At 37.3% G+C, this 20,302-nt stretch overlaps 1 protein-coding gene across 7 annotated transcripts in view; it reads right to left on the bottom strand.

Annotated features, from left to right (window-relative positions):
* The window catches only part of EVI5 (ecotropic viral integration site 5), an 82,905-nt gene that overhangs the window by 19,555 nt on the left and 43,048 nt on the right, over positions 1–20,302 (bottom strand). For 4 of the 7 annotated variants that reach the window (XM_055724222.1, XM_055724223.1, XM_027814450.1 and 1 more), the window contains 2 exons: positions 16,576–16,671; positions 3,515–3,610 (listed from right to left, as the gene is read on the bottom strand). In XM_055724222.1, the coding sequence (XP_055580197.1) occupies positions 3,515–3,610; positions 16,576–16,671 (192 nt within the window). Of the gene's footprint in view, positions 1–1,692; positions 2,825–3,514; positions 3,611–12,641; positions 12,713–16,575; positions 16,672–20,302 lie in introns of those variants that run through there. The other 3 variants (XM_055724225.1, XM_055724227.1, XM_055724224.1) reach the window with 3 other exon arrangements.

Below are 20,302 nucleotides of genomic sequence, written 5' to 3'. Positions count from 1 at the left end.
CCTCATTGGTTTGGTTTTGGATGCCAAACTACCAGCTTCCAGTATGTGCAGTTTTACTTGGTAACAGGAACACAACTTGGATTTACTACAAGTATGATCTGAAGACTGACTATAGCATTACTATTCCTAGATGAGTAATAAAAGCAGCTGAAATTTATCCTTTAGGCTGTAAAGCTGCATCATATTTAAGACATGCAAAATTTTGAGCTCAAAAAAGAAAGACCAAAATTAATCAATGGACTCAGATTATAATAAAGGGCAATTGGTAGAAGTTTTAAAAAGTACAAACAAAACATTTTAAAATTAATCATCTGAAATTATATGCAGAGTTCTGATATGTAGCTGATTCAGATTACGACACTGGAAAAAGGTTAGAGAAATATCTGAAATCTGAGGGTCAAACTTTGCTGCACTACAAAGTCAAGAAGTGTCACAGCAGCAGCCTGTTGCACCTGTGCAGCAGTGTCCCCAACCCCACCCCCCCTCCACTCCCCTTTTAGCAGAAAGTATTCTGCTTTAGACCCTGGCAGTAATAGTGACCCTTTCTTTCCTGTTTTCTGGTGTTCCTTATTGGTGTTTAGGTTTGCCCCGTCCCTGGCTACTAGCCTGGCTTGCAAACACCGACAGAAAAGTAGACCTTTCACTGAAACTCTGCAATTCAGATGCATCATGCTGTTGCCACATCTTGGTACCGTCACCATTCTGATGGGTCATACTGCAGGACAGAATTAAAGTATCTAGCTCCTCCAGGTTCCACTGATACAGGAACACATGCTTACAGATTGCTGGCCAAAGACATGAAATAGTGTTTATCAGAAGGCCAGAATATGGACTTTGCTTGCGGTTACTTATATTTGACGTAGGATTTGTTCATTATTTTGTTCCATCCTTCAGATGGAGAACTTGAAATTCTTCTGATGTAAACATCTGTAAAAATGCAGTACTGCAGAGGAAAAAAAAGTTCAATAAGCAGAATCAACACTGACGGCCATGCCATGGCATTTAATCTTGTTGCACGCACACATTCATCCCACCCCTACCTTAAACTGTAACTTTTGCATTAATTTATGTCAGTTTAAAGTTCCACGATTACAATATATTAGATGGTAACCATGCAGTCACTAAGAACTCTGTTCCTTTACCAGTGCCTTTTACATGTTAACCAGTTGGGAGGTTGTGGTCAGCATGTCACATACGCCATCATCCTATCTTCAGGAAGATGAATTTGCAAATTTGTAACGTTTCTTTTAGCTTTTGCAGAAGCAGTATCGAAAAGCAGCTAGCCAAAAAGCAAAGAACATGGTCATTAATGGATCTATACATGAAGACACTTCAGTGCAGATCTAAAAAAGCTGGTTTAATTGGTATTGACTGAATTATACTAATCCTAACATTTAGCAATTGAGGGCAAACATTTTTACCTCTTTCTATTGCCATTTCATTCAGGTTTTGCTGTTTCAGGAAACACTGCAAAGTTCTTTACTTAGCGGATATGTTAATCCAAGAATTAATTAATATTTATTTGCACCAACTTATCTATAAATACTACATACATTTCAGACTTAACCTTACATTATCTCAAAATCAGCCCAGTGGGCTACGGTCAAAAGAAAGGACTGTGCGTGAAATATTCTTTTTCGTCCAAAGTTTTTATTTTAAAATTAGACAAACAGATATGTAACAGGAAAGGGGGTGGGGGGTCAGATTCATTAGTAAACAAGAACTTCCAGACTTTTAAGAAATTCTGTGTAAGGAAGTATTCAGAAACACTGCCAAGGTAGAGTATGTCTACTACATACAGAGTTTCTTTCTCCTGTTTCTATCTATCCCAGAATGAGATACTTTGTTCCTATAGTGTTTACCTAGTTTGGAAATTAAAAGTTAAGTCACAACAAAGCACACATCTGGAAGAGGAGTGTTCTTCTACGCGGAATTCCTTAAACTCTGCTATTGCTGAAATTCACTCTCCCTAGCTGGTATTTTCTTTCAATCAAATTGAAACGCTAATAAAGATTTGTCCAGACTTAATTGTTTAGGAATCACTAGTATTACTCAGAATTAACATTGTTCTGTGAGCTAACAAACCTCACCTTCATTCCAACCTGTTTGCTTTGATTTATACACATTAAACACATACACAATTCTATGCCTTCATGACAATTGAGTTGCTCAGCCATGCGTATGACAAATGCTTGTATAGAGAAAAGTATGCAACAGCATTCCAACAGTAATTCTACCTTTTCTCCAAAACAGTGGTTTCTTACCTTTTAAACCTACACTGAGCAGAGGAAAAAGTCAGTAGAGTGCCTTATTTACTCTAATGCAAAATACCTGGCTTTCTGGGAATTATACAAGCAACTTTCTCATAAGGAACAAAGCAAGTCAGTTATAGTCCTTTAATGGAAAAAGCTGGGTTATTGATTTTTAGATTTGTTTTTAAGTGAACTTAATGATTGGTAAAGGTGCTGGACTGATGGCCCTAGAGACTATCCTCAATCTATAGCGTAGACAGCATTCCAAGGTCCTCCACTATGTTATAACTCTCAAGGGATTGATCCTAAAAGGTTGAATCCACTAAGATTGTTATGTAAACACTACCTACACTGAAATAAAGAAAGGATGTCTTTATTTGACAAAAGCAAAAAGGCGAAACCCAAGTTAATTAGGCTGTATTGCTCTATGATACTATGGTTTTAAGCAACACTATCAGAGATGTGTATTAGAAGGCATATAGAAACAGAAGCAAAGTATAACACAAAGATGACTGGGCATTTTCACACAGCGCAGTGTTAGGTAAAGGCATTTCTTCACAACGCAGGATGAACTGAAATGAGACAGTGAGCACAGCAGTTACATAAGCCATTTTGGTTTCGGGAGCTTCTGATCTTTAACTAACAGAAAGTTACTACAACTATTAGAGCAAGGAAGTTTGAGGACAGAAATTTCATAGGTTGAAGGTTTTGGCAGTTTAAAACTTAAAAATCTGTTAACTGATATTAAGCAAGCATCCTTTTTCTTTTTGAGCAATCTCAGTATACTACCTCATAGAATTCCTACTCACAACAGCAAGAACCAAAAAGACTTACACATGGACTCTTCTACCTGCACAAGTGCAGTTTAGTTTCTAACTATATTAGCCTTAATAGTTGTATCAAATAAAGACATAAAGGGGCTTAATTTCATGCACACAACTTCAAATGCAGTAAATGCACCACAGTGAAATATGATCAACTCATGAAATTAAGGAAAAAATCAAGACGGAATTTAAATGCTTATCTAATTTATTGTCAAATCATGTAACTAAGCAATTTTTTCTTCTCTTACATCTCAGGATAAGGACAAGATTCATGTGTATGAGTTAGTTTTATTGCATTCATTTAAAATAATGTATGTTGGCAAAACAGGTACTGAAAGGTGCTGAAGCTATAATAACTACTAGATAAGCAAAACCTGCTACAAATGAGACAGGACAAAAGGGGCAAGTGACCAGAGACAGCAGTATTTTATCACTTACCTCATGATGCAGCTCAGCTATCTGATCTTTCAGTTCTCTGATGTACTGGTTAGAATCAGATTTATTAAGCTGCCCTTGAATTTTTCCTTCTTCTTTCTGTTTTGATTAAAAAAAAAGATTCAAATTATTCATGGTTATACTATATTAAAGTCTTTTAACCGTCTGCATATTTTTGTCACGAATAGGAGCTATCTGCAGACACCGTGCAGCACTTTTCATCTGGTTGAAGTTACATCAGGTTTCTAGGGGTATCAGTAGCTCAGATCAAGTTGACATTCTCAATACTGACCATAGTACAGGCAGGATTCTGTGGAGGAGCACAAAGAACTAACAAAGCTTCACAGATGGAATTCACATCCAATGTACATGAAGGCTGCATGTGCAATTTAGTAAAGCATCCCTACAGAACACTATAAATATACTTATCTTAGTGTACATTACTTTCACTAACGTAAAGCTTTCCACTAGTAACAAGGAATTTCCCTTTGTCTTCAAGTGACAAGTAAACAACATGTTCTTTCCTTGCATTGTAGGACATGCACTGGGAAATGTTACATGTGACAAGCTTTTTTCTCCCCTTAAAAAAAAAAAAACAAAAAGAACTGTAACATAGAAAATGTTACAGTATTTATTGTATAGGAATTCAAGAGTGCACAGGTAAAGAGGTATGTCCCCTAGCACCAGTGCTGCAAGAGGTACAGAGAAAAATTAGCAAGTAAAAAAAGCCAGAGATGAAGAGGAATGAGAGATTTCCCTCATTTGTCAACCAAACACAGCTCCTAAGTTTCAAGATGCTCAGGGCTTCATCTGCACTTGAATGCCTACAACACTAACTTTCAGCTTGTCCCTAAAGGGAATCCTGATGTGACTGAATCAAACTTGGCAGATCTGAGATAAATAACGACCCTTGGATGGAGAAGGCAGCCTGGTCTTCCGGTTTGCTACTAGTAAGTCAGGAGTAGCATTGGTTTGGGTTTTTTTCTGGCTGAGTAATTTCTGAAGCAGCCAGCAGCTTTAGAGGACAGAAGCACCTTGATTTTACATAAATCTTCATCTTGACTGTAAATCACATACAACCAATATATTACAGAAATACAAATATAATGGGAATATCTGGGTTTTCCACTTGTAGCTCATTTAGTTGAAATTTTATTTATACTTGGAGAAAGCAATTTCAAGAACAGGCAAGTTCAAACAGAATTCAAATACCATTTAGAATGAAAGTTGTCAACTGTTCCTCAAAATACAAGACAAAAAGCTCTAATGGAGATGTTCTTTTAAAACGTCCCTCAAGTATCAACACCAGGAAAGAACATGTACCAGGATATTACGGGGAGGGACAATACACCACCTTCCAAACCCTTTTGCTGCATGAAGAGGACAACCTTGAGCACTTCCAGTGCTGACAATCTCAAAGCAATTTCTCGTATTTCAGACTTTGTTTTTCTTGCAGCAAAGTATGCATTATAATATTACTTGAAGAACAACTTTGTCATTCACTATTAATTCACAGAATCTGCAACATGGGGGCACAAGATCCTTAATGCATAACTCCATATTGAACGTAGTTTCCAAGGCAACCTATGGCTCAAATCCACAAAAAAATGATTAATATTAACAACATTACTAACTATTTTTGTCTTAAACAGGTTAAAAGAACCAACCCACAAACCCATCACCTCTTCACAAGGATAACTATTGGTATTGGAGAAATCAAGACAGAAGCAACAGAACGTGCAGGCTAAAAATAATGCTGTTTACTTCTATGTTTAGGAAAAGCTTTATTGTTATCAGAAACTAAGATTCCAGACAATGAGAGGGACTGATCTCTTGTGGTAGCAGGAATATATGGGAGAAATGCTTAAGTCCTTTCCCTCTGCTTGAAACTCTGACTTCTCTATTTAAGCTTCTTCTACAGATGCCATATGTAACCATCCACTATAGCATCAAAAAGCAAGAACAAAGCGAGGTTTTACCACAAACAGAAGATAGGTGCACAGCCCTTCTAAAATGAAAGTGTAGTAAATAGCTGAGCTTACATTCAAACTGGGTGCACAAGAGAACACGGAACAGGCATTCCCAAATTAAGTCAGTATAAACTAACAGCTGAAGCAATAAAATTTACTAGCTTAATTTTGGCACTGCACAAGTACCTGAAAGCTGTTAGTGTATACCATATTGGGAGTTACATATTGTCATTAAAGTGTTTTATTGTTACTTTTTATTCCCTAAATAACACTGAAAATTTAATGCAGATATCACATAATGATTTGACATGTATATTTGCTCATGGAAGAACGGATGCTAGCTCCAATCAGCTGGAGATTAATGTAGGACATAAGCCTGGCTTACAAGATCCTCATTATTAGTGAAGAGCAAATAAGTTTCAGTTTTCCTTTCAGAACTACAGATTTTATAGAGCTGACAATTCACAAAAATGCATTTAGCACAAAAAAAGGATTGCTGCAATATCATTTTCTACAAACACACTTTTAGGAAAAAAAAAAAGTCATGCTGTAACTTCCTCTTGCAACACTCAAAACACTAAAGGTCAGAAGCTGATCCTTTTAACTGGCCCCAACAGAAATCAGATTATTTCTAGCTAATTAAATAAGCCCATGTTCTATAAGCTACAAAGTCTGTCTACAGTGGGTAAATTGGAAAGATGGCATATGAGAAATTTTAGATATAGAATCATAGACTCATTTAGTTTGGAGAAGACCTTTGAGATCAAGTCTGACCATTACCTGTTCAAGAGTCTTCTTCACAGCTGCTGTTCATGTCTCTGAGCAACAGCAAAGACACATTCTACTTTTTTTTTCTTTACCCCCCCCCCCCCTTCCTTTTTTTATATAAGCTAAGTTGACCATGCCAATTTAGATAGTTAAAAGACACACAAATGCAGTAGCAAACCACTGGAAAACATGCAGAGGCAGATACTGCAGCATTAAAACATTTTTTATTTCTTACCAACATCAACTCATTTAGAGAATGAATAAGTAGACAGCTGAAAGTTTACATATTTCAAATGAACCAAAACATTTATTTTTTTATAAAAAGTAGTTTTATCTGTTAGATTGTGATCTTTAAGTTACCCAACATTCTTTGAAACTGTGAGAAGAGACTGGTATGTCTCATCAATACATATATTTATTTTCACACAAGTACAAAATATTACTATGATCTGCAAAATTGTTTCACTCTCCAGTCACGTCATGTTTGCATTAAGTTCAGATTACTTTCCAGCAGTTTCCAGTTTCTGATGAGTATTTGTTAACCAAGGGCAAATGTTAACGTAAGCAACCTAAATTTCATAGTAATATTCTTCAACTCTAGTTTTCCATTAGAGCAGCTTCACGGAAGTCAAAAAGAAAAAATTGTTGGCAGGAAAAACTTCAATATGGCCATTCCTTTTGACATGACAGAATGTAGTATTAACCAGGTTTCCCTACTATCTTTTGGTATCTGTCATAAAGACGTAATACTTTCACCCCAAAATTCTGTATTTCTAGATTTGATTCTCAACCTACTCTAGATCATACAACACATTATCTATTACTTCCTGATTATCATAAACCCCTCTTTTTACTGTTTTTATCCAGTGATCTTAATATCATCCTAGAGTCCCTTTTAAGGAGTATTGTCAATGTGTGTGCATCTTCAGATAGTGAAAAGCTCTACCACTGCAAAACAAACCCTGTACTCTGCCCCCGTGCAGGTTGGATTCCTACTTGTACATCCTAATTCCAGATGACACTAGATTAGTGCCAAAGCACAGATATATGCCACTGTGACTGGTGAAAGCCCCAGAGACAGCAAGCACACTCAGGCCGCAAACATTTATCAACACACATGGAACACTGCACGGATAATTTTATGTTCATATTTCATTTAGTAGCTTATTTAAGAAAGCTTCAGCAGCTTCAGCTTGGATTTTTCTGTTCAAATACAATAGTATATTATATAGATATAATTTCTAACTCTTGAGACTGATCTAGTCATGAGGCACATGAGATTGATATCAGTCACCATTTGTTCTTAGTTCAGAATTTGAATTAAACTTGGCCAAGAAATAGAGGGACAGGGAATTAGCTAGGTTGCAAGTGACATGAAAGCAGGACACAAACTGAAAAGTGAAGATAAAACAGGTACTGAATGGAAGTGAACAAAAGTAAGGACCTTAGACTGTAACCCTGACAGATTCTTGCAGATTTCATCTCCAGCCCACTATCTGCAGGATATGGCTGTTGCATTTAGTTAGTTGACGTACTGTAGGGCAACTGAAGATAATAATCTTCCAGGAATAACTACTAGCCCTCTATTATTCATTTGCTTCTCTGGTGTGATGGCTTAACCCCAGCCAACAATTAAGCACCACGCAGTGGCTCGCTCACTCTCCTCACCCCCCAACCCCACAGGATGGGGAGAAGGAATTAGAAAAAGGTAAAACCCATGGGTTTAATAATGAAAATAAATTAAATAAACTTATTGTTAATATTAATAAATTAAATATAACAACAACAGTAATGAAGAGGAGAGGGAGAGAGAAGAATAAGATTCAGGGGTGTGCGTGTGGAAAGAGTGATGCATGAAACAATTCTTCACCACCCACTGACCGATGCCCAGCCAGTCCCCAAGCAGCAATTGGCAGCTCCTGGCCAACTCCCCCCAGTTTATACACTGATCATGATGTTCTATGGGATGGTGTATCCCTTTGGCTAATTTGGGTCTCCTTTCCTGGCTGTGCTCCCTCCCAGCTTCTTGTGTACCTCCTTCACTGGCTGAGCACGGGGAACTTGAAAAGCCCTTGATTTAGAGTAAACACTACTTAGCAACAGCTAAAACAGTGTACTGCCAACGTCATTCTCATACTCAATCCAAAACACAGCACTGTACCAGCTACTAAGAGGAAAATTAACTCCATCCCAGCCGAAACCAGGACATCTGAAGATGCATGTTTTCCATTCTTCCTGTTCCACTGCTGCTGTGCAGATTAATGAAGATTTTGCTTCCAGGCATCATAACCCTCTACAAAACAGATCAATTAATTTCTACTCCTAAGGGTCCACCAGTGTATGCTGAAAAGGTTCCTAGGCTCAGGCAGGAAGAAATAAGTCTTGTCTGGACTCAGTCTTGTCTGGCCTCAGCCACCTCAGCCTAAGAACTAGCTATGGCAGATGGAAGCTTAACTACTGAGATCAAAGGATAACCTGAGTCGGGGAACAGAGGGCTACTTCCCAAAGGGCAGAAGCCTGTACTCCCTGTGGTCCAATCCCAGCAGCCAGGGAGGTCGGAGTCCACGTTCAGGACATTCTTGATATCCTTCTTTCTTGTCAATACTATTATTATTGTTGCTAGCTTCTTGCTTCAAGTGTTGAGCCATACAGATGTGCTGGAAAACACATGCTGTTAGAATGGATTCATTTGGCAAGTCTTTCATAGCTAAAACAAATCCATCTCAACTCTCTTAAATGGTAAGGGTGCACAAGGGCAAAGGATATAAAAACGGTCTTCTGTAAAACCACCAAGGATAAAAGGGAGATGATTGCTCTGCTCAAGGCCCTTCCATATTCTGCATCTGACTAATTTCCAAATTTTTTTAAAACCCTAAAATTTGAGGGTCTCTGTTTCTATCAAATTAGATTTTCACATGCTGTGGCTGCAAACTGATCTGACTTCCTCAGAGCAGAATAGAGTATTTCAGTTGGAAGTGACCTACAATGATGATCTAGTCCAACTGCCTGACCAGTTCAGGGCTGATCAAGTTAAAGCATGGTGCCAAGGACACTGTCCAAACGCCTCAAACGCAGACAGGCTCAGGGCATCGACCACATCTCTAGAAAGTCTGTTCCAGCGTTTGACCACTTTCTCAGTAATGTCCTGATGTCCAGTCTAAACCTCCCCTAGTGCGCTATGAACCATTCCCACGTGTCCTATCACTGGATACCAGGGAGAAGACATCAGCACCTCCCTCTCTACCCTGCCTCCTCAGGAAGCCGCAGAGAGCAATGAGGTTGCCCCTCAGCCTCCTTTTCTCCAAACTAAACAAGCTCAAAGTCCTTAGCCACTCTTCGCAGGACATGCCTTCCAGCCCTTTCACCAGCCTTGTTGCCCTCCTCTGGACACATTCAAGGCCAATCGCATCCTTCTTAAACTGGGGGGCCCAGAACTGCACATAGAATTAAAGGTTAGGTCACACTAAGTTACTAGACAGCTCTACTGACGTAAGAAAAATGTACCTTAGCTTGAGTTAAATTGAATGCTCCCTATTGCAGCATTTTCTTCAGTAGGAACCAGGCATTTCACTCTGCATTGGTTTTATACTGTGCTTGAATAGTTTTGTACTACTGCGCTTGAGTAGTTTTGTACTTCTGAAGAAAACACCCAGATCAACTGTACTGGTTCAAAAGTGAATGTTAAGACTCCACTTACAATTCAAAAGTCTTTAAGGTATGAACATCACACCTTTTAAAAGGAAATAGCACAAGCAAGTAGTAATCTCTCTTCATGGGGGTTTTAAAAAATCTAAGATTATACACATAGGATGTGGGTTGTTGGTTTGCTTTTTTTGAGGGGGAGCACTGTTACAGAAAATCTGTGGTATTTGGGGAGGTCATGACACAATGAACAGTTGGTCTCTGGACAAATAATAGCTATTTTAAAATTAATATACAGTGAAAAAGCTAGATGACATATCTTATTAAGCAAAGTATTATCAGAATAGCAAAATAATGAAAGCCAGCCAACTCTTGAATCTACAGATTTTGTTTAAAAGCAATCCTCAGTCATATCTGAATGAACCTCTACATCCATTTCCCTGGAATACTCCTGCTGCATATTGGCACCACTGCAGGGCTACCTTCTCTTCCCAGAAGGGTTTTTAGAAAAGTAATGCCAGCTGGTGTCACATTGTAATTAAAGATCCATCATCTCAATTTCACTGTTTTTGAAGATTAGTAACTCCCCCCAGTCTTATGGTCTCTTCCAACAGACCAGCACCACCAGCACTAACAGGGTTAGAAAACCCCCTATGAGGGAAACAAACATCCTCATTGCCAGGTGTCACCTCTGCTCAAGGAAAAGGTACTTTAACAGTGTACACTGCCAACACACAATCTGACCTTCTGCCTCAGGTGTGTATAGAGAGGGAGTAGCATGGCAGCAAAGCAGGAAGTGAGTCCTACAGATCAAAAAAAAAATCAGCTGCTAAAACAAAACTCACTTAGGCCCCTTGAGTTTTGGAAGCTTTCACCTCTCTCATCCTGCTTTGAAGTACTAGAGTGACTGTATTTGTGTGCATACTAAGAGTTACATGGATAGCTCCTGAGAAGAAAAATCTGTTCCCCAAAAATTTGCTGCTTAGAATGCAGAAAAATTCTGCCCTCCAAATTTTATCAGTTGAGATTCATGTCATAGTATCACACTTAAATCCTCCTTTGTCTGGATTTCTAATAGAAAAACAGCTTTTCTGTACCTTCAAAAGAAGCAGCAGCTAGTCTCAAGAAACACACCTGATGCCTACTGAGAACTATTGAGCATGTGGAGACCTTCCAAAGTCAATCAGCATAGGACCAGGATGCACAGTTGGTAACACAAGAAGAGTGCAGTGACAGACTGCTTCAAAGAACACTAATCTTAAATACCTGAAACTATTAATGTATAGTAACCCCCCAAAATCAAATACAGTAGTCACGATACAACAAAGTTTAAATAACAAATAAATAAAACAATCACTGGAAACTACCTGGAACACACTGGAGGCCTTAGGCCTGCTTTTGCTGCACAACCAAGAAAAAAATCTAAGTAAAAATCTAAGTATCAGATACAGAGGATCAACATTACTAAATTTCAGTTGCAAATGTTTCATCCCAAGAGGACGACAAGCACAAAGTTTTCTAAAACACTCTTGATCGCAGTAGGAAAAGAAATACACATCAACAAGAAATTAGGTAATTTAAAATAATAGGAAGGCATCTAGGATTGTTTTCACTTTAATAAACACAAACTTAAAAAAAACAGAAAAACAAACCCAATGTTTTTATAGGCAGCCAAAATCCAAGCACACCAGACAGTTGCTGTTCCTTAGATAACAGTGTATATCATCTTTAGTAAAAATGCCTGGAGGGTAGGACATTTCCCTAACACCCTTGGTTAGATCTTTTCTGACTTAGAGATATTTATTTGGTAACAATCTGCCTCAGCCTCTTTTCAGGGGAGGCTTTTAAATTCTTACTCTATGGCAAAAGACACTGCATTAAAAATGTAAATTAAGTTTATTCAGAAGGGTAAATGTGGTAACTAGTGTCCTTTCAGTGACTTTACAGTGACTCATTCTAGACTTTCAAAAAACACATCACTAACATCACACACCACTATTGATAAGAGTAAAAAAAGTTTCCTGTAATTTGAAAGGATGGAAACAATTTCTTTACTCAACAGTCAGTACTAGGAAAAGTTATTAAACAGAGGTCATAGAAAGGCTTCATTCTAACGAAATAGTGCTAAAAGTTTAAAATGTGGGGGAGAGAACTAGCACAATCATGGATTTCCTTTACAGTTGTTCTCAAAGCAACTTTGACATGGTTAGAGATAGGGTAAATGTGACAAAATTCTCTGAATCTGCCAGGAAACAGAGCAGGAGGAAGTGATGTTACCCCCTGTCCAGATCAACCTAATGAAGAGAAGAATGAATTCTTAACAGATAGTTTTTGCTTTGAGATTACTCAGACTCAAAACCAGCTTTCTATAACACAAGTGTGCTCTGTACCTCCCCCAACCCAAGCCAGTCATGGATAATCTTAAGAGGATGCTACAAGTCGCCAGCCTGAACAGAAATGGAGGGAGAGGGATTAAGCTGCAGAGCAGAGATGCAGCTGCCCCAGCTCTGCTTCCTCAGTCTGCTTACACTTTCACTGGCCTGGTGCTCCTTACTCTAGCCAGCTGATTGATTTGAGCTTGTAACTGATTTAACCTTGCCCAAATTTCTCTAAAGCCTCTTTTATTCTCATTTAGTTTGTCCTTCCTTCGACTACTGCAGAGAAAGCTTTTTTTCCCCCCCTTAAAAATAAATAAATAAATAAATCGCCAAACACCAACAGGATTGCTCATATGTGATCAGAAGAAATACCTGCTATTAGGCCAGGAGTGTAACTCAGCTTGGTAGGCTTTTCTTGGCAGGTTTAGGAAAGCACACACAACCTAAAAGCAATAGGGTTTTAAAGGCTGATATTAAGAAGTTAAAAGTATTTGCTTGTTTCAGTTTGAAGCTATCAGATCAGTGCAGCTGAAAACAAGAAAGACCAATTCCCCAAGGAAACAAACCTGGGGTTTTGCCAATTGACTATAGACACAGGGAGACACTACCCATTTCTTAGCCCCAATTCTCTAAATCTTAAAAAAGGACAGGACAAAAACAATCACAGAGCGCATGTAGATTGGCCAAAACAAGTAATTTAGTTATAGAATGTGAACCTCTAACCTTTGTGAGAAAGTACAGCCTAACACATTAAAGAGAACAGCTTCTCCCCATTGTGGGGGTACAAAAAATAGCCCAGCCATCCAAAAATCCATCCTTCATTTGTTAATAATTTGCTCAAATGTCCTGCTCAAAGCCCAGAAGCCTGCTAAATACTTTCAAGTCATGTTTGCTTCTCAAGGCAAGTGAGAAAAAAATGAGGAGAGGATAGAAGGAAAAACAAAGACTGACAAAATAAGCCTTTGTTTATATACAAACTTCAGGGGTTTAATTTGTCACTTCTGGGGCTTAGGTATATGTAACATAAGTTAAACTTCAGTTACACTTCAATTTTGTGTTATTTTTGCTAAGGAATGACTCCTAGAATATCCACCATGTATTGGACTTCAAAACAAAAGTTTAAAAGCTTAGAATCAGGAAATGAATGCTTGACCAAGGTAAGAAGACATTCAGAGTATGTAAAAAAATAACTTCCTAACATCACAATAAACTGAGATCTCGCTGCCAGATTACATCTAGTATTAAATGATAGAGTTCTATCTCCTTCTTCCTCTGTCATTATTACTAACCTAAACTAAGAGTGACCCAGAAACTGTGATTTAAATCTAGCATTTGTGCGTAACGTCAGATCAGTTCTTATGTGGGAGTAGTGATACTCTGCATTACAAATTTAACGCCAGTGTCTTGCGCCTACACCTACATGAACATTTAAATGAAAACTGCACGATTTAGGTTAAACATTGCTATGGACCATGTGGACCTGGCACTGAATCCCTACAGCTTCTTAGAAAAACACCACCCCCCTTCAAAAAAAAGAAAAAAAAAGAAAAGAAGGTGGTTATGTGGTAAGTTAACTTCCTCCCTTCATCTTTATCAGCTTTGAAACAATATGACAAGCAGACCTATTTGTGATGCTCCATGTTAAAAGCAAAATTACTTTGAGACTGACACCTATGCTCCAAGATTGGCTAAATGTATTTATGGTATTAAATACTGCATTTCAAGTCATTAGGGCAAGTCCACCTTAAAAGGCCCTCTGCTTCCCACATCAGGTCCCAGCAAATCCAGTGGCAAGCTGAACGGAAGACATGGGATGCAGCTCTTTCTCCAATGAGGAAGAAGCTACCCAGGTTTGCAATTTCCTTAAAAAGTGGCTTTTGTTTAAGCTCTGTTATCAGTTGCATGTTTTATAGTTTACAAGCTTTGGGAGTTAAGGCTTTCCAACTCCATTACTACTTTTTTTTGGTGCAGGTGTTTTGAAGGCCTTTGAGCATGGGTACCCAAAAGGAAGTTTTGATCGCAAGTTTTGTATTTGCTGGCAAAACATGCTGGTCAAAAATATCTGTTCGCTTACAGAATCTTACAAAAGAGTATCTGTCACAGCCCAATAAAAACATTTCAAGTCACATCTAGAGTGTCAAAAAGAAGTAAATTGACAGTAGAGGAACTTATTTCTACTAAATAATTTGTTTTAAATGTCTTTACACAGTTAACACTCAAAACCTGTATTTCACAACTGAAGATGTTGTATTTCAGACTAGTGTAAGTTTGAGATCAATAGTTCACCAAAGGAGTAACAGGGCAAACCCATTAAATTAGAAACATGAGCCACAGCTACAGAATAACTTCATACTCCAGGCTGCGTACAAAGAAAACACAGCCATTTTCATTTGTGCAGAAAATCAAGAATCTTACTAAGACACTACAGATCAAGAAATCATTAACAGGTGATCATCTAAGACCACCAAAAAGATTAAAACTTGAAATGTACTGTAGTAGGAAATAAAACCCAAGGCCATCTAGAAGATGAGAAAAACGGAAAAACATAACTAAAGATTGCATCATGCAAAGCAGCAATTGTGAAAAGGAAGGAGAGCTGATGTAGATAAACAACCAAACATGGAGACAGTGCAATATCATGGCAAAACAGGGCTAACGTAATCTTTGGATATATTAGCCAGGGTCATGAAATAAGATTACATTCCTGCACTTAACTTCTTTACCTCTCTCATGACAAGATTTTATAACCATCTGCATGCAATTCTGGCACCTGTAGCTTAAGCAGAAATATGGAAAGGGAAATAGCAGAGAGCGCTATAAAACGATCTGAACACTGATGATCTGATCAGTCAAACAACGAAAGCCAAATCAGATGTATTTACATTAAAAATGAACACAATTCTAATTGGGTGACCACTGTCAGAAAAAAACCCCAAACACCTAACTGATCATTATGGGATTCACCATTTCTTCACTGCATAAAATGAAGACTAGAGTACTTTTTGGGAAACCCCTATCAAACAATGTTAGTAGGATGGCATTTAAAGTCTGTGCTAAATCAAAATAATGCAAAATGAGTACTGGCTTCTCACAAAAATCACCATGTTTGAAGTAACCTTTAAACTGTCTTTTTTTTTTTTCTCCTTTTTTTTTTTAAGTAAAATGCTAACACATGAATAGACTGACCTAAACTCAGCTGCTCTCATTATCTTACTAGATGATAAATGATTCATACGCAAAGCTTACTGTACTTATCTGAGTATTTCTAATGTACTGATCACAACATTATCTAAGCATTACGTGATTAAAAGAAATGATTGCTTTATCTTTTAATAAACGTAGTGCCTGCTGCACTAGTGGAAAAATATTCAAAGTGAAAATTCTTTATGCAAGCTCCATTAAATTTGTTTGTACATTCCATATATGAAGAGATGAAAGAGATGCAAGTAGTTGAGATATCCTAGGGAAAAAGCGACTTTGACACAATACAGAAAATCACCAACCTGAAGGAAAAATTTCAGAGGGAAGACAGCCATTGGCCATACCAGTTTAAAAAAAACGTGAACTAGAGAGTAACTAGATTGTAACTTACGAATAATAACCAAGAAAAGCTTTGCAAATAGCCACAGCAGAATTTAGACAGGAGTAAGTATGTAAGTATAGCAACGACAGATGACAGTAAGACATAGTGATTTCTCAGGGCCAGGAAAACATAAAAAATTCATTTCTGGTTTTCTCATCAAGGGAGCAGTGAGTTCATGGGACAGTGAAAGTTCCAAAAGGAACTGAAACCATAAGGAACAGTACAGAGGCCAAAGGATGCATCTTCAGATCCTACAGTGACATGGTAGCAGTGAAAAACATCTCTGATTTAAGACTTACATAAACGGAGTAAGAGTTTTACGACAAATCCTCCAATACTGGTCACAGCAGAAGACTAAGCACAGAAAAGAATTGTTGTTGGAATCAAGATGTGTGCATTTTTTTTGGACAGAGGATGTTTTCAATCTATTAATTTGTAAGAATTACCTATTACAAGACAAAACAAATACAGGAGTTGGAGCTTAAGTGTTGCCTGTGGCTGGTACTTGTACACAAGTAATTATTAATGGCTCACAAGTACGTCTGTAAGATTTATTTAAGGCCTTGGCTTATAAAGGAGGCGCATATAGCAATATAGTATTATCCCACTCTGCAAAGCAGTAGGTTAATAAGGAAAGAAAGTAGAAGGTAGAGGAAGGAAAAACCCACAAAGTCCAAAAAGTAATCAGTGTCAAGTTACACATCTAGTGTCATCACTTGTTACCTGGATTTCTAATTCAGCAATATGCTGTTGGAGTTCGGCCACAGCTGCGATGCGGTCTGCCTCACGGAGCCGTACTGCCATCACTTCTTCTTTACTCTGAAAGAAGCACTAGATTGAAGCTAATACTATCAGTTTCAGTTGATTAAAGACTCTGCACTACTTTTACCCAAAATCATTAAGTAAAGAAAACTTAATACACTGCTGTGTGAACTACCATACCTATTGATAAGGTGTATTCTGAAGAACAAAATTTAATTTTAACCCATAGAACTGTGTAATCATTTAATATCAATTCTAAACTACAATAATTAAAAAAAATAATAATCTGTGTAGTTTTGAAAATGTGCTGTTATCAATTTCCAGGTCCAGGAAACAGTTCTCTTGCATCCAGAAATGTTATATTGTAAATTAAGAAAAAATATCAACATCAGGAAACAGCTCATGCTTCAACTTTTGACTTTATATATAAAGAAACAAAGCTACACAACAACTAGTTCTCATTCTGTTTGTCTAAAACCAAAAAATAATTAAAAAAAACAAACACAAAAGCACAGATATTCCCAACTTCATTTAAGTCCAGCTATCTTAGTCACAGTATACAACAGAGATTTGCAAGACAGTTTAGAAAAAAATTCTAATGCTTTTAACCTACGATCAGACTCCTGGTGTAAGTTTAACCTGTAAGTTTGCCTATAAATGGTAGACAATTTCCTTATTTCTGTTTTATGAGGCAAGTCCTCACAACTTCAGAGACAAAACAATTTTATATTGTCAGCAGCTTGATACAACCACAGTGAGAAAACAGCAATAGATACTAAGTGAGCAATACTTTCAGCAGGAGTGCAAATAATTCTGTAGAAGAGCCACGCTAGGCTCCGGTACACCTACTTCTACAGCAGACTGGTGTAACTCTGCAAACTGCAGTTACTGCAAATCAGTTCCAGTATTTCAGTTATTTTAAGGCGTGCTTCAGACTGTCAGTACTTAACCATGCTTCATTAGACAGTTTGGTTGAGACTGAATTGAACATGCCAAAGCTTATCTATAATAGCTACTTGAAAACATGCTGTTTGTTTTAAAAAAAAAGATTCCTGTAACGAAGATATATCTACAGGATCCAATTAACAGCATCTGTAATCAGCGGAGTCCATTTCAGAGGAATCCATCATGTGCTAGCCAAAGTTTAGCCATTATTGCTAAATTCTGCTGCAAGATTGCTTGAATGAAGCTGAACCCACAAGTCCACAGGATTGCATGTATTTAACTGAAAGCTAAAGGACAGGCTGGCTTAGCTTGGTGTCTGAGATGAGTCAATAGTGCTGCTTTAGATGGCACTGGTGCTTTACCTCTGAAACAGAGCATGTTCTCAATAATTACTGCAGAAGTTGATATAGTAGGAAAGAAAGTGGTGGGGGACATAAATCTTATGTTATAAATTCTTTAGCAAAACCGATTAGGAAGATCAGTGCTGTGTTTCAAGAAACAATCTGAAATTCAGTCCTTGCTGTACAAGTAGTAGTCCTATAAAAAGGGAAACATGTAACAGTACACACCAGTGACAGAAAACAGTTGCTGTATAGGTGGTATGAGATGCAACTTGCTACAAAAAATTTAATTTCTGCTTATGTATTTTAAGCTATTCTTTAAAGGAAAATACAAGCACCAGAAAGAATGTACCAATTCTTTCCACATAGAAAAAACAATTGGGGAGCTGAAAAACTAAATTTTTTTTATACACCTCTTCAAGTAGAAATACTGCTACTTAGCCAAGATGTAGTGACAGAAACAAAACCAGAGCATGATTTCAGATGACTGGAAACAATAGGAAGAAAAAACCAAAACACACCAGTTTCTAGGAAACAGGAATAACAAACTTGCTAGATTTAAGAAGATACAAACTATAACCTTTAAAAATATTTAAAGCTACAAAAACTTTACATTTGTCTGTATTGCTCTGTGTCATTACCTGAAAGTTACTGAAGCTTTCTTCATCGGTTTTGAATACAAAGATGTTGCATCAGTAACATATGAAATAGCTTTATTTCAGTATTTTACACAGCAGTACTGTCTTAATTCAACCTAACCTCCTATTATCTGCATTTCAAGCCAAATGCAAGTTAGTAGCAACACTATTTAGTAAAGTTACAGGCACTGAAACTACTGGAAGAAATGCAGGCATGACAAGCCTGCTGTTACTGCTGGAGGCTAGCCCTTCACACTTGCAACATATGCCTGACATAGTAACACAGGACACCCTGGTTTCTTGTACACCTAGTTAGTACAAAAAAAAACAACAACCCAAAACCCAAACCACTATGTTGCAAGCTTTTGGCTTGGCAAGTATAACAATGTTTCTCTTTCTACTTTAAGCTTCAGCTTTTTTTTTTTTTTTCCTTCTTTCAATTCACCTCAGCATTACAATCTCATTTTCCTCACACAGTGAAATAACCTTAAAACAATCCCAAGCCAGGAATTCCTTTCATTTATTGAGGTACAGAGGTGGGGAGACAGGAACCTAAAATGGTCAGTTCTATAACAAGAGAAAGTGAAAGCATTTGACATGAACCCTTGATTAAGGCAAACCCCATGCTTCCAGTAGTTTGGAGAGCAAGGGACAGGAAACAGAATGACAGTCCTTACAAATCAACTGTCAAAGGACAATGGCTTTTTATATCCTCTCATTTTTCACTTAACTGTATATATTATTATATAGTTACAGTTTGAAATTTAAAAGGTTTTCATAAGTTTGAAACAGCAATAGGAAGTTACGCCTCAATACCAAGTTATGCCCCATTTAAGGGGTGGGAGAACACTTAAAACTTGCACATATTGTTTAATATGGCTTAACTTTTTTAATGACATGACATTCTTATTAAATCTGTAAAACATTGCTGAATTGCTTGTGTAAATTATTAGAAAAATAAAGTCACAATGACAGCTCATGACAAATATCAGAGGTAGAGGGAAAAGGGAATATGAGGGGAAACTACACTGAATAAAGGTCATTTCCATTAAGTTAAATTTGAGCATCTTTCAATACATTTAGCAAAAACCCTTGTGTATTCAAACAGCACAGGAGGTCTATATGGTATTGTACTAAGCTTCATGACAAGAAGTCGCAGTCTAGCTCACAGTCAAACAGTACAACTCCAGGTAATGTGCATCAAATCGGTAACGCTTCATTTTATATCATAAACATCAACTTGGAAGACATGTTACAATGTAAACTGTAATCTTTTTCCTACCAATGACTGCAAAACAAGTTTCAGAATCTAATGTTAGTGTATGTCTGCACCGCTAACTTCACTGGCTATTGACTACTGCTACTTTTTGAGAATCTCTAAAAAAATGACTGGTGCTCTGTCTATTACTGTGACACTTTTCTCTAACCCATGTTAGAGTTTAACTTTCTAAGCAAATTATGCCAGTGAGAAGAGTCATGTGTATTAACTCATTAGTCAGGTTAAAGACACATTATTCTTTTTATAGTCAACATAACTTCTGAATATTGACTACACGCTCTCAATCTCTTAAGGATTAACAAGGACCTTCAGTATCAAAAAAACCCAATCAAACAAAAAAGTTATGGGTTATGTGAAAAAATATATCACCAAGACTGTGAATTTAAAAAAATTAGTAAGAATAATGTCAGCATTTAAAAAACAGCACTTGGGAAACCAGTGATTACAGTAAACAAAAACCAATTGGTAGAATTTATGCATTAGCT

This window comes from Falco cherrug, chromosome 12, assembly GCF_023634085.1.
Source record: "Falco cherrug isolate bFalChe1 chromosome 12, bFalChe1.pri, whole genome shotgun sequence".
Lineage (NCBI taxonomy): Eukaryota > Metazoa > Chordata > Aves > Falconiformes > Falconidae > Falco > Falco cherrug.
Note: the sequence above shows the minus strand (reverse complement) of the source record. Positions and strands in the feature narration are given on the sequence as shown.